Source organism: Montipora capricornis, chromosome 3 (assembly GCF_036669925.1).
Source record: "Montipora capricornis isolate CH-2021 chromosome 3, ASM3666992v2, whole genome shotgun sequence".
NCBI lineage: Eukaryota > Metazoa > Cnidaria > Anthozoa > Scleractinia > Acroporidae > Montipora > Montipora capricornis.
Window position 1 is genome coordinate 68,387,104 of NC_090885.1, and position 15,510 is coordinate 68,402,613.

Sequence of the window (15,510 nt, forward strand, 5' to 3'; positions counted from 1 at the left end):
TTTTAGCCGGTACGATTTTGATAGCGACTTTGGTATGCCACTCAGTACGTTATGACTTTAGGCTACGTGTAGGCGTACCCAGCCCCCAAGGAAAAACGGGAGGGGGGAGGATGGGTACGGCTACACTGTACATAGGCTAAGTATAAATTTCGACTTCGACCATTTCACGCGCACTACTCGTGAACGTCGTCTGTTGTAAAGGTGTCTTAGATCTGGTCTGATCTGTGGTGAGGTCGTAGGTAAGCACGAGGGGGTCGTATTAAGCAAAAATCGTACCACCTGAATAGCTGTGTATGATTCAGTTGTGCTCTCGTAATACGAGTTCTTCAATGCAAACATTTTTTCTATCGTGGCGTGAGATTGTGAAAAGCCCGTCAACTTCAGTGTATTTCGGGAGCTAGAGTGAAAAAAGGCCGGAAGAAATCCTGTGTTTGTAATTAAGAAACCCCACTCGGAGCACTTGCATGCAAGTCCATGGCGTCAACTTTCCATCATAGTCCATCGCATCTTAGCCACACCGCCTGAAATTTTTCAATAACCCATTAACTCCTAAACCGGCCCCTATGAACGAGTAAAATAGTCTGGCGTTAGACAGAGTAAAATGTATTGTCTCACTGTGGGAGTCAATGTTTCTTTTAATTGATACGCTTTTCTTTTGTTCCGATGAATTTATTCCGCGGAAACCAAATGGAATTTTGTTCTTTTTTTTTTTTTGTAAACCTCGTGTGGTCTTTTTCAAGATGGTTACAAGTCACATGACCGCGCCGGTCATGCAAGGCTGTTGGGACGTCAATAGACCATATTCGTATTCTCAGTATTGGACTAGAACTAGCTTGCAGTGGAGGTTAATGCGGGGGAATCTTTTCAAATTCAAATACTTTTTAATATATTCCCTCGCATTAGCCTCCATTGCAAGCTAGTTCCAGTGCAATACTGAGAATACGAATATGGTCTAGCAATGAAAGGGTCATTTCGTTCCTGCAAAATAGATTCATCTGAACATTATGGATCTTGAAACTGACAACTTGCATGCGCATTCCCTTTCCCTGTGTTGTAAACAAAAAAGCCTGCTTTTTATATTGTAGGAGTGGGTCGTGGTTTTCAATCAAGTTTTCGAGAATTTTGACAGCACCATTTTACACTATTATCCCGCAATTTCCGGCGCTTACAAAGTGATCCTTTTAACCTACATTACTCGCACTTTGGAATCGAGCATTTTAAAGAGAAAATACCTTTTTCAATCTCAGAATTAAGTGTGCTTTATTTGCATTTCTTGTTTTGCAGGTGTTCTTCTGTGCATTGCTGACGCTTTTGCTTCAGCGCGAGCCTCGTTAGACCTGGGTTTGAAAGTTGTGGAGTGTCGACTTGACAGGTATGGACAGAAAACTGCAAATATTTGCCGTCCATTCCCACGGGCAGATACAGAATAGAATAGAATAGAATAGAATAGAATAGAATAGAGTGGAGTAGAGTAGAGTAGAGTAAGAGTAAGAGTAAGAGTAAGAGTAAGAGTAGCATAGCATAGCATAGCATAGCATAGCATAGCATGGAATGGAATAGAATAGAATAGATGGCTGTGCATGCTCATCTTCCCTCTGTTGCTGAATTTTGCGAAGGGCGCAGCTGGGTCGAAAGCGTTCCATGACTGACGTTAGAGCCCAGCACCCCAGCCAAGCAGATGTAATTAGCTGTGAGTCGATGTAGATAAGGGAGGAAAATCCTCGAGCCAGGTTGAGATCGACCGTAACTCAGCCCACATACAATCGCAGAGGTTTGAGGCATAGAGCATGCCCAATGCGCCAGCCTCACTCCCAACTGAGTCAAATAAAATTTCTCGTGTGGACGGGACTTTCAGCTCAGTGTTAAGCGAAACCTGGCGAGGGCCCAGTTGACAAGTGCGCGGCTTTCGGAGCAAGAGGTCCCCAGTTCGATCCTCGTTGACTTCAACGTCTGTTTTCGACTTTAAATGCCCGAAAAACGGAGCACCGACAGAGGGTTGGGGGTAGGAGGGGGCTGGTAAACGGCACACCGTCGGCTTCCCTTGATCCAGTCTCAGAACTGATGGAAACTACCGACGACGTTAAATGAAGTTACTTTACGTTTGCATTACATTTTGTGGTTAACTTTGTTCGACGATCAGAGCATTAGCCAAAAGAAATTCTTACCTCTGTTTAGCCTAGGTATTTACGCATCCTTTTTTCTCGTTCTCGTTCCTCAGGAGCCCATTAGTAGGAGCGAACAACTTCCATACTAAGCCTATGTCACGGCATTTTTACAGACCGGTCTATTTTTGGACTACCTTTGCCGCAAAACAACAAAGGCAGTTCCGGTTCGGTGACGCTATGACGTCAAGTTAGTTCCCTGTGATTGGTCATCGGGCTCCTGCGGGAGCCTAATTCGCGGGAAATTAAATCTAAAAACAAATCGGTCTGTGAAAATGCCGTGACAGGAATATGTGGGAGTTGCTCGCTCCTAGTCACGGGCTCCTGCGTCCCTTTAACACTTTTTACTTTGATATAGAAAGAAAAGCAAAGTCCCTCCCAGTTTGATTCAAATTTCGTCCAAGTCTCGTCTCAGCAGTTGGTCGAAACCCGCCAATCGGCCAAAGAGCAACTCCACAACAGAGGGTTCCGCGGATGACTCGTCCTTGGTCTCCCTGCAGCGCTCCAGGCTCCTCTCTCTCCCAACGTCTCTCTCGGACTCGTGCCTGGCTAAAAGACGCCTGGAGGATTCAGAAGAGCTGAATGTCACTCTTTCCAGTGCCCCGCCGAGTTCTGGCAGCTCCTGCACGGATGACGAGGAAGGTGACACTGAGGATATCAAGTTAATTGATTTCTCTGACGTTAATGACTCTCAGCGTAACTCAGAGAACGGACAAACGACAGGTGAAGTGTTTGAAACTGAAGAGGGAGCTCAGTTTGAAGGCAAAAACTTGATTGATCTCTCGGGGAATAAGGAATTTGATTTAGGGTTGTTGGACGGGAGACTACTTTCAGACGATCAAAGATCGGCAGATGGAGGATTTGTCGTAGGACATGAGCAGCCAAATGAACTAGATGAAGGGGGTGATGATCAACAACAGAAAGTTATTGAAAAAGGAGATATCTCAGTGGAAACGTCCCTAGAAATTACTGGCTATAATCAACTGGAATCAAATGGCGAAAATACTTTTGACATTAAGGAAAATGAGGAATTAAATGCAGACAAAGATCAGAGGAATGCCCACGGGGTTCATGTAGGTGATATTGGAAGAGACAGCTCGCCTGAAAATGGGCAAATGAAAAGTTTTGGAGAAGGCGTTGAAAGGTTAAATCGCAATGCTACAGACCAAGCAATCAAATCGCACTGCCTTCTACAAAACGGGGAGGTGAAATCTGGAGAACGTAACGGAAGCTTGGAAGGCCGATACGTAGGCCCTCAGATTAGCTTCCATGGCACTTCCGCGTCAATGAGGGTCAGTCACTCGAGTGTGGAGCTTGGATCTTTGGCGGCGTCTTCTTTAGGTGCTAAAAACCGTGACAAAAGCCCGGAAAGGAGACGATTTACATCTCGGTTTTCCGGTAACCGAGGGTTGAAAATATTTGCTACTGCGCAAGCGCGCGGGCGCACGCTTATTCCTGAACTGCGCAACAAGCTGACTTCGTTTTCGCAACAAGTTCGTTCGCGTTCACCACGAATGGGCCCGAGATTGCAAAATTCCTCGAACAGTGAACAGAAAATTCTCAGAAGGAGCTGTCGCACTAAAATTATTGAATTGTGATAAAGGTTAACGATGAGCCTAATTGTTATTAATTCTTAAATCTGGCCATTCATTTCGATCTTTGCGAATTTCAAAAGAAGATTTCTCTTGGACAATAGGCCACGTTCGATATATCAAAATTCAGCTTGAAAGAGAGGTTTAGAGGACAAAGACAAAGGAAAGTGGATGTGTCGATTTTTTTCACATTCATTCCAACGTGTTTCTATTGTTTTTGTCCTCTCTACCGCGCTATAAAGCTTAAATATTTCGAATAGCCTATTGTGGTATACACCCTGATTAGAAGTAACTTGCCTCTTCTTCGACTAGGTTTCGATCACGTGATCTGGGTCTTTGATACATTTAAGCATTACCTTTTGGCGGTCGAGTCCGCATGAATTAATCATCGATATTTTTTATTGTTTTCCTGTCCATTTTAATATTTGTTTTTTCAGTATTTCAAAACTAATTGAAAATCAGCTAAACAAATTATGCTCGACTCAGTTCGTTTCATCCAGGGTTCGTTTCATGGCCGTTAATTTTTTTTATTTCGCTTGGCAAACCTTCCAGCCTTAAGAACAGACATATTTGGTAGCCAAGCGCTAAATTGTTTAATTACACCACCATCTAACCTAGCAGCGGGTGAAAGCGAAAACAAAAAAAGCAAGCAAACGATCAAACAAACTGTTGTAGAAAATTAAATAGAAGACTTGCTCGTTATTTTAAACTAGTTAGGTCACCAAAGAAATCAGTGTCTTTTCAGCTGCTTGCTACTTCCTTCATAGTAAACGATATCATCGCGCGATAGGATAAGGTAATTATTGTACGTGTCATATCTCAGCAACATGCTCACAAGTTTTTTTTTGTTGTTACTTTTGGTAAAATACAGCCGTTTAAACTATTTATTTTAGAGTAACTCTCCGCAAATCGTGCAAGATTTTTCCTCTTCGCGTCGTTGTAATTTTGTTATTTGAAATTTTAGTTTTGTATGCTATTTTAGGTAATTTTCAGAATTTAAAAGTTATAAATGTGCAAGGCTTGTTTTAAACAGAGAATGTTCCACGGTGATGCGTCTTCTGACGACTTTTTGATGGCATTGAATTCTTAAGCTCGATTGTAAAAGGGAGATAATGAAACGTATTTTTAAAGGCATGGTCAACTGGGAAATACTGGGTCGATTTGAATTCGTTTTCCGTAAAATGTTATGTGTTTGGGAGGCGAAAGAGGCTGCGCGTTTTAATCCCTCGGATCAATTCTTAAATTGCAAATGTACATCTGTCGAAATAAAACGTGAAACGTACCTACTAGAGTGTAAATGTAGTCTGCTGTTGTCACAAAAATCATAGTTCACGCTTAGCGGACGCACGAAGAAGACTCGAGCTCCTAACGCAGTGCGCGTGAACTCCTGCTTGTGGTCGTATTCCTTTGCGGATTACAAGGTCACTTTTGTCATTAAGAAGTCTTACCAGGATTACCGAGCTTGTCTCAAAGTATAGTGACTTCTCGAAAGCGCTCTCCTCTGTCGCTGAGAATTTCTTTCTAGCAAACTACTAGCGCCTTGATGCAAGCAAGGACTAAAGTTCATTTTCTCCCATTTCCTTCTATTTACAGGATAGTGTCACTTGACACGTGTAAAAAATTAGTATGTTGTAACTCGCAGTCGTAACTTGCCATCATTTGGTATTTTGCTAGTCAGTCTTCGTTTCTGTTTTCAAATATTTAATTTTCGGTCCGGTTTGACATCCAATGTCAAGGCTGCGGCTCGAGTAAAATGCGGTATGGGACAGCCCCTCCCTGATAGCTCGGTAAATTGCCTCTTATTTTTGCTTTTATCCTTATCAGCAGAAACAGTATCCAGTCAGGATTTAAACTAACATTCATTCAAACAAACAGGATGGTACCCTTCCCAATCAAAATGACAGCCTGAAAATTGTCGTTCATTTACTTGCGTGGGGAGATTTCTTTAATTGATATCATGAAAGCGGCACTTACTCAAGTTCAAAGTACCAGCACTAGATGTTGAAATGTGGCAAAATGCAAGAGATTGTTCACAGAGGTACAGAGTCGCTATGCTGTGTAAACCCACTAACAAAGGAGTCACCAGAAGTGTCTTACTTACAAGGTGAACCAATACGTGACTTTGACTCTTGCGAGGATGCCTCGCACTTTTGTTACATCACGTCTCATCCTTTTTACACAGACAGTAGTATCCAATTTGTGTAGCCATTTACCATATTATTGAAACTAGACTTGTAAATGTTGATAATGGACTCGGACATATCTATCATTTGGCGATAAATTTGTGAAAAACCCGCTTGTCTGTGCAGGAGTTCCTTAAAGAACTGAATAGCGAATTTTGATTTTCACTGGTGAACGGCTTTGGGGCAATGAACTTTCAGTGGTGGCGAATGGTGCCTTCAAAATCTTGGCACACGCAAACTTTTCATCCGATCTCGAAATCTCGACAGCCTTTGCGAAGAGTCTCGAAGTCTCGTTTATACTGCATTTATTTCAGTGTGAAGTCTTGCATGTTTTTGTCTCAGTGTCGGATTCGCAAACAAGGGTCTTGGCATCTCGGCGAGTCTCGGATTTTACCATTCGTCGCCCCTATTTTCGCCAGTGGCACATCGGAAGAATACCCTCAATACTCGAAATTTTAACCTGATTTATCGGCCAGTACTTCACTTCACTTGTTTGAATGAAAAGGGAAAGTTCTTTATTCTGAATTTCTTCTAGCTTTTTTAATAAACCAAAATATAACAGTTTTGACGTGTCGGCTTCCTGCGTTGTAATACTATAGATTAGGGTGCGTTCGATTGACCGTATTCCGGAATAGGAATACATCGAATATAAGTTAGAAATCCTTCGTTTTTACGGAGATTCACATTACAATTGTCAGATAGCTGCTAAAATGCTAGTTTAAACATATTTTTGTTATCCTTGCTGATTCGAAACGCGCCAAACATACAGTTTAAATCATCACTCTACGTATTCTTATTCCGGAATAGGGTCAATCGAACGCGCCAAATCCTCTAGAAAGCAATGCTCGCATGGTAGGTAGGTAACTTTATTTCAACTCGGGTTGATGAGGCTGATTAGTCCCCTAGCAATACATGCTAATATGCCGAGAAAAGTATAAAAACATAAAAAAAAAAAAAAAAGCATTTTCACTTAAACATTTTCCCCAAACAAACAAAATGTGTAGTTTGAAATACTTAACTTCTTGAAAGTAGCAAAGTTTGTCTTGTTTTTAGTTTTTTCCTTGAGTTCTCAGAAGGGTTTGTCAAATGCAGGTTTTCATTAATTTCCATTTGAATTTTGAGAAATATTTGCGTAGGATTGAAAAGAACATTTATATAGGTTGAACTGAAGAAGTTAAAAAAAAACAGATGTTGTCAGTGACTTTCGTGCTGGCGCTGGCAATATTGAAGGTTACTTCAATCAGTTCCGGTGGTTACTGTATACGTAACAGCCAAGTTTGATTGCAGCAAAGGAAACTGCTGTTTTAAATCTATTAACCGATAAATATTTTTTGAACTTGGTTGATACATATCGAATCTGTCGCCTTTTTGAAAAATTTCACTCAATAAAAGTTTCGAGAATTTGCTAATATATCAGCTGAAAAAAGCTTTCTACAAGAATTGATGCCAAAAAATAGGATTTTGATAATATGCATTTTCAAGTTAAGCGCCACACTTGAAACTTTACTATTTAACTTGCCCTCTTGATAAAAAACTCTCATAACTAAAAGTTGTTCTTAAAATTGACATATTCTTTAAAGAAACCGTCGTACTATAGAGTTTTTTTCTTTTTGCAAATTTTCAGCTGAACAAACAAACTTTGACTTTCATCAATTATCATCGATCCCCGCGAGCGATAGCTGGTTTTAAAGGCCTGCTTAATTGAAAGCTTTAAGGTTTACATAAACGACGGCGACCGGAGAGCACGAAAAATTGTCCTGTAAGAGCTCAGTTCTTTCCCGTGTAGTGTTTCGTTATCATGCGTGAGAATTCCAACGAGTGTAGAGCTTTCTACAACAAGTGTGAGACGTACGATCTCGCAAACAATATTACTGAACCCGATTTTGATCGAGGTTGCTGGAAAGATTTTCTCGATCTTTGCCTGCCTGCCGCTCCGATGTCTTGTCCAAGATCTTCTTTAGCACTGGTAATTCCGCTCATGATCGTCGCCGTGTTGTCGGTTGCCACAAACTCACTGGTTTGCATCGTTTTTGCGATGTATAGACAGCTCCGGTTAATAAGACACTATTTTGTTATTAACCTCGCGGTCGCGGATATTCTAATAGCAGCCATATTGATACCGCTTTTTGTCGCCGCTCAGTTGACAGATGACAACATCCTTCTGTCCCACTGCCAGGTTGTTTTGGATATCGCCTGCGGTACAGCAGCGATTCTTTGCCTGGCTGCAATCAGTTTGGAGCGCTATGTTGCGGTCAAGTACTCGCTGCGTTACCATTCAATAGTCACCCAACGGAAGGCTGTCTTTTGCATGGTGTTTATATGGGCGTATTCGTTCGTGGTGTCTTGCGCCTCCCTGCTGTCTCTGGTCAACAAAGCCAAGGAAGGTGAGGACAAACTCTGCTTGTTTGCTGGCTCGGAGTACTTGACTTTTGTCTCCTTGGCTAGTTTTGTTTTGCCCCTTGGAGTCATGGTCTTTGCCTACTGGAATATTTTCCAAGTGGCGCGCATCCATGCGCGAAGAATAAACTCGCTGCAATCAACATCGAGTGATCCCTCGGGATCCACGCACTCGAATCGCGGGATCACGCGGGAACTTAAGGGAGTGAAGACCTTAACCATAATCATGGGAACTCATTTCGTTTGCTGGTGTCCTCTTTTTGTTTTCTTTCTGGTTTACACTTACTGTCCATCTTGTCGAGGCCACACCATGAGTGTTGTAAACTATATCATACTTTTCCTTCGTCACTGCAATTCGTTTGCAAATCCTTTAATCTACAGTGGTGTAAACAAACAGTTTCGCGCCGGCATCAAGCGTTTCCTATTTCGACGAGAAGACAGTATCGGGGAAATGCAAATTACAGCTGGTTCAAGACTGACATAAAAATCCGTGACGATGTTTTTTACTGCATAAATCGCGGAGACAACAACGCCACAAAACAGCATGTTTATATGGTCTCGGTTACCCGAGACAGCCCTCCTATTTGAGAATTCTATTTGAGGATTGCGTGACCGAGATAAAGTTGACCCTACTTAATTTTATGCATATATTTTAAGACGCATCTTCAAAAAATGCGTATCATCATTTGCCTTTCTTTCTTTCTAGTTCGTTTTTATTAAGTATAGTTGCGTTTTCAAATTCAGCAAATGGACTGACAATCTTAACGCAGCAGTAATATGTAGTTAAATAAATGGCTGTTTATGAATCGAGAGTTTCCGTTGACAGCTGTGAGAATTTTGGCGGGAAAAAAACTTTTCTTTCGAAAGTAAACGCTAAAAACATGTATAAGCTCCCAAAATTTGTTGCTTCTTTGATTTTTATTTTATGCGTGCGCATTTAAATTTTGCTTTCTCATCTCGGGTGGTCGAGGCAAACTGTTTACATGCGAAAAAGTTGTCTCATCTGCCAGGGTTACCCTACCTGCCGAGGCGAGACAACTCGCCTCCCCCAGTTGTCTCGCCCACCCCGCCCCGAGTTGTCTCGCCCACCTCATGTAAACGGTTGATAGAATGTTTTAAACAAATGAGTGCTAAAATATCTCGCCAAGGGTAACTCGGGGGGAGAGTTGTCTCGGGTAACCGGGACCATATAAACAGGTCAGGAATGTGGATCCCCGCTGTTTAGGTAAAAAAAAATTACCAAAATCTCAGTGGGAGTTGTAACAAGACTCACACTAAAAAGGCAGAGCGAGAGACAAACCGACAGAGAGGTGTTAATCTCGACGCATTTGTTGGGCCGACTTCGTCATAAAGTTTTAATGACGACAAATATCTCAAATTACTTTAAATTAATTTTGAGTGACGTGTCAAAATAGTCCAGCGGCACAATAAATCAATCTGAAATATTTTCTAAAACACGGTTTACAACGGCCAGCATCATGCAATTAAAAAATCGAAAATTATTTCTTTATTCTCTTTATTTCAAAATAATTTAAACACAGGCAAATTATATCTTAACTTTCAGGCTACCGAGATCGGCAACTTGTTTTGCCTGGCATACACTTTTCTCAACAGCAACGGTGAATTGGTTCTTTTCTGATTTTGAAGCAATCCATTTTTAAGTTTTATACTTATGGAACTCGATAACTGAGGAATAAAACTCAACGGCTATTACACCTTCGAACATCTGCTTCCCTAATTCTCCGGTTAAACATGAAACGTTAGTGATGTATTGGTGTATTTGTTAATTTAAACACAGGCAAATTATTTCTTAACTTTCAGGCTGCCGAGATATAACTTGTTTTGCCTGGCATACACTTTTCTCAACAGCAACGGTGAATTGGTTCTTTTCTGATTTTGAAGCAATCCATTTTTAAGTTTTACACTTATGGAACTCGATAACTGAGGAATAAAACTCAACGGCTATTACACCTTCGAACATCTGCTTCCCTAATTCTCCGGTTAAACATGAAACGTTAGTGATGTATTGGTGTATTTGTTAATTTAAACACAGGCAAATTATTTCTTAACTTTCAGGTTGCCGAGATATAACTTGTTTTGCCTGACATACACTTTTCTCAACAGCAACGGTGAATTGGTTCTTTTCTGATTTTAAAGCAATCCATTTTTAAGTTTGATTCTTATGAAACTCGATAACTGAGGAATAAAACTCAACAGCTATTACACCTTCGAACATCTGCTTCCCTAATTCTCCGGTTAAACATGAAACGTTAGTGATGTATTCGTATATTTGTTAATTTAAACAAAGGCAAATTATTTCTTAACTTTCAGGCTACCGAGATATAACTTGTTTTGCCTGGGATACACTTTTCTCAACAGCAACGGTGAAATGGTTCTTTTCTGATTTTAAAGCTATCCATTTTTAAGTTTTATACTTATGGAACTCGATAACTGAGGAATAAAACTCAACGGCTATTACACCTTCTCCGGTTAATCATGAAACGTTAGTGATGTATTGGTGTATTTGTTAATTTAAACACAGGCAAATTATTTTGTCAGTTAACTTTCAGGCTACCGAGATGCAACTTAACTGTTTTGCCTGGCATACACTTTTCTCAACAGCAACGGTGAATTGGTTCTTTTCTGATTTTAAAGCAATCCATTTTTAAGTTTGATACTTATGGAACTCGATAACTGAGGAATAAAACTCAACAGCTATTACACCTTCGAACATCTGCTTCCCTAATTCTCCGGTTAAACATGAAACGTTAGTGATGTATTGGTATATTTGTTAATTTAAACAAAGTCGGGGGTGGAAGCTGAATAATGAATAATGAATAACGAGTATAAATAAAAAATGAATAATGAATAATTGGGTCTGAAAACGCCGGAATAATGAATAACGCAGTTAATATGCCAGTGGAATAATGAATAACAACAATGAATAATGAATAACCCACAAAAATTTAAAAAGAATAATGAATAATTCGAACAAAACACACAAAGAATAATGAATAATCGAGGTCCAATTATTCAGCTTCCACCCCCGAAACAAAGGCAAATTATTTGTTAACTTTCAGGCTACCGAGATATATCTTGTTTTGCCTGGCATACACTTTTCTCAACAGCAACGGTGAATTGGTTCTTTTCTGATTTTAAAGCAATCCATTTTTAAGTTTGATACTTATGGAACTCGATAACTGAGGAATAAAACTCAACAGCTATTACACCTTCGAACATCTGCTTCCCTAATTCTCCGGTTAAACATGAAACGTTAGTGATGTATTGGTATATTTGTTAATTTAAACAAAGTCGGGGGTGGAAGCTGAATAATGAATAATGAATAACGAGTATAAATAAAAAATGAATAATGAATAATTGGGTCTGAAAACGCCGGAATAATGAATAACGCAGTTAATATGCCAGTGGAATAATGAATAACAACAATGAATAATGAATAACCCACAAAAATTTAAAAAGAATAATGAATAATTCGAACAAAACACACAAAGAATAATGAATAATCGAGGTCCAATTATTCAGCTTCCACCCCCGAAACAAAGGCAAATTATTTGTTAACTTTCAGGCTACCGAGATATATCTTGTTTTGCCTGGCATACACTTTTCTCAACAGCAACGGTGAATTGGTTCTTTTCTGATTTTAAAGCAATCCATTTTTAAGTTTGATACTTATGGAACTCGATAACTGAGGAATAAAACTCAACGGCTATTACACCTTCTCCGGTTAATCATGAAACGTTAGTGATGTATTGGTGTATTTGTTAATTTAAACACAGGCAAATTATTTTGTCAGTTAACTTTCAGGCTACCGAGATGCAACTTAATTGTTTTGCCTGGCATACACTTTTCTTAACAGCAACGGTGAATTGGTTCTTTTCTGATTTTAAAGAAAACCATTTTAAAGTTTTACACTTATGGAACTCGTTAACTGAGGAATAAAACTCAACCGTGCTATTACACCTTCGAACATCTGCTTCCCTAATTCTCCGCTTAAACATGAAACGCGTTAGTGATGTATTTGTTAATTTAAACTCAGGCAAATTATTTCTTAAGTTTCAGGCTACCGAGATATAACTTGTTTTGCCTGGCATACACTTTTCTCAACAGCAACGGCGAATTGGTTTTTTCCTGATTTTAAAGCAAACCATTTTTAAGTTTTATACTTGTGGAACTCGATAACTGGGGTGACCCGAAAACACTGACCCCCGGTCCATGGACCCCTCTACGGACTGGGTCCACGGACTGCCTCACGGACCGGTCCACGGACTACCCTTATGGACCCCCTATACGGACCACCCTAAAACAACACTATTCCTATTGAAACTAAAATGGCCCAAGTCAAAGAATTGTTATGAGACCATCCATGAGCGGTATGGCCATGACACACTGAAAACGGTACGAAGATATGAAAAAGATCTCTCCCGGTATAACAAAGTGGCACTCGACATTACTTTCCTACAGAAATGCAGACTATTCCACATTTATCCGAAGTTTCTGGATTTCAAGTTAAGCAGACAAGATTTTCAGGAAACACGAGCTTGCCGCCGTTTCAATAATTAACAATTAATCGCCTCAGGCTCAGTGATTATCGGTGAATATTCACCGAGACGAAGTCGAGGTGAATATTCACCGATAATCACTGAGCCTGAGGCGAATAATTGTTTTAGTATAAATACACAGGTGATTATTTCAAAAAAGAGGTTAATGCTTTGGTGCGCAACGGAAAAAACAGAACTAGTTGAGCTTTGGAAATGTCAAACTGAGAAGGCTCGCATGGCGGGATGAATGAAATAGCCAAATAAGGTAGTCACGTGATGGGAAGTCACGCTCTCCTCCCAGGCGCTGCCCAGTATTTGCTTACCAGCATTAACATCTATTTTATTCTAAAATATCATTTAATGCTTTGGTGCGCAATAAAAGACAATACACACAACTTGGGCGTAAACGAGGGGCAGGGAATGTACTGGCAAGGCTCGGATAATACCCACCGCCGGTATGGACCACCGGATGAGGGGCCTCGGCAACTAGCCGAGGGGGTGCCTCATGCCTGTATTGCAAGGCGGGCATAGTTGCTGGCATAATGTCCTGGGGCCAAGTTAACCCAGTCCAGCAGAGTAACAATATGCCCCCTCCCTAACGGGGCTTCAGCACAGGGCTGAAGGGGTGCCGCAGGCAGCAATTCCCCGCCCAAAACGCCGAGATAGACGAGGAGTGCCCTGTGCGAAGCCCATTTAGTGGTTTTGCTCCCAATTTGACAGGGAGAAAAAATGACCCTATCTCCACGGAGTTGCAATAGCGAAAAGCAAACATTGCCTGCCCCAAAGGTGAAAGTAGAGAACCGACGAGTGGAGATAGGGGTCGAAAGTACGACATGAGCATTTAAAAAAAAAAAAAAAAAACATAAATAAATAAAAATAAAATAAAAGAAATAATAAAAAAACCAAAGCCAATGGGCATCGCATAGAGACTGGAGGGGATAGGACCCTCACACAAAACAATTAACTGGAGGGGATAGGACCCTCGCACTAGACATTTGAATGGAGGGGATAGGACCCTCGCAAAAAAAAAAAAAAAAAAAAAAAAAAAAAAAAAATTGACTGGAAGGGATAGGACCCTCGCACTAAACATTTGACTGGAGGGGATAGGACCCTCGCAAAAAACATTTGACTGGAGGGGATAGGACCCTCGCAAAAAACATTCGACTGGAGGGGATAGGACCCTCGCAAAAAACATTCGACTGGAGGGGATAGGACCCTCACACAAAACATTCAGCTGGAGGGGATAGGACCCTCGCACAACACATTTGGCTGGAGGGGATAGGACCCTCGTGCAAAACATTTCCGTCAAAATAGTCATTTCCAATAGTACTACATGAACTTGAGAGGGCAGAAAGCCTAAGGAAAGAGAATGTCACAGAAAGCCCTCAAGTGCCGAATGGGCCTTTTTTCTTTTTTGTTTAAAAGGAGAAACATGGCATTAAGCTTAGGATAGTGCTTTCACCCATGTGATGGCTGGCATGTGGCTGAAAAGGGGATGAAAGGCAACCGTATCGAGGAGAAATGAGGGTGGTGGGGGGGGGGGGGGGAAGCAAACGCACACAGCAGGCTTCCAGGGGGATGCCAACATGATTGCTGTACCCATAGGTGAAAACACTGTAGGTTCAGGACAATACAGGAAAATATGAATTAAGTTATCCAAGGAACTGTCATAGATCATTACTGATTGTTAGAAAAATCCAAGTTTCAATGAGATACTCAAGTGCTTTCAAGGATTCCAGGGGGTTGTTAGCAGGAGGAGCAAGAGGCCAATGACTGAGGAACCTGACATATTGTTTCCTTTGGAGTCCTGATGTAAGCTTGGTATGTGTTAGGATTCCAGCGACCCAGAATTTGAAGAGCCAGTTGAAAATGCCAGTGATTCTGCCGGTTGTAGCAGCACCAATACTAAAGCTGTGAGAGGCAGAGGAGGAGCTGTCATTGTCACAGAGGTTTAAGAGAGACCATAAGTTGTTGGTGTGTGAAGTCTGGGTGAGATATGGTCCACAGGAGAAGCTGAAGAGTAGCTGGCCAGGGGTCTTGAGTTGCAGTTTTGAGCATATAATCTTGCAGGGCAGACGATGCATAAAGGTCTGAGTTTGACCTTGCAAAACTGAGCCTGGCTGTCTCCCAGAAAGGGTCAGTTTTGGACTTTTAAATTGCAGTGTCAAATGAAGTAGGGTGAAGGATGTTGGGATGGAAAGAAATGTCTGTTCTAGCAAGGTGGGACTGAGGGTCGAAATTGCCATTGCAGGTAAATTCGCTGCTTCTTAAGAAGCCAAAAATGAAAGGGTAAATGCAGCCCATAACATAAAGGAGTCAACATTTGGTAGACTTAAAAGGTTGTAACTTAGTATACTTAGATGCTATGGAGAACTGATGAGGTGATCAGGTGGCAAGCCTTCTTGCATTCCCATGGGAGAGCTTGATCCCCCTCAAACTTTTGTGAAGGACTGGCATAGCCAGAATGTCCAGGAGACAGCCAGACTCAATGTGAAGGTTGTCAAGTGCTGCCAGATAAACATAATCGTGCCGTAGGAGCCTGTATTGCACAGATGAGTAACAAAAGGGATCAGGGTGACCTTGTGAGCAGGTCGAACAGGGAGGGGGGGGGGGGGGG

General features: G+C 41.2%; 2 protein-coding genes and 1 long non-coding RNA gene across 3 annotated transcripts in view; all 3 read left to right on the plus strand.

The window, feature by feature from the left end:
- The window catches only part of LOC138040988 (phosphatidylinositide phosphatase SAC2-like), a 33,685-nt gene extending 28,876 nt beyond the window's left edge, over positions 1-4,809 (plus strand). Inside the window, exons 23-24 of the mRNA XM_068886744.1 lie at positions 1,285-1,372; positions 2,521-4,809. Of these exons, the coding sequence (XP_068742845.1) occupies positions 1,285-1,372; positions 2,521-3,760 (1,328 nt within the window). The 3' untranslated portion in view covers positions 3,761-4,809. The remainder of the gene's footprint in view (positions 1-1,284; positions 1,373-2,520) is intronic.
- LOC138041009 (uncharacterized) overlaps positions 1-15,510 on the plus strand; it is a 301,351-nt gene that overhangs the window by 265,690 nt on the left and 20,151 nt on the right. The gene's annotated exons all lie outside the window — the stretch shown is intronic.
- On the plus strand, positions 7,536-9,159 carry LOC138040999 (alpha-1A adrenergic receptor-like). Its single transcript, XM_068886761.1, has one exon. It carries the CDS (start codon positions 7,736-7,738, stop codon positions 8,816-8,818), a length of 1,083 nt encoding a protein of 360 aa, XP_068742862.1. The 5' UTR covers positions 7,536-7,735; the 3' UTR covers positions 8,819-9,159.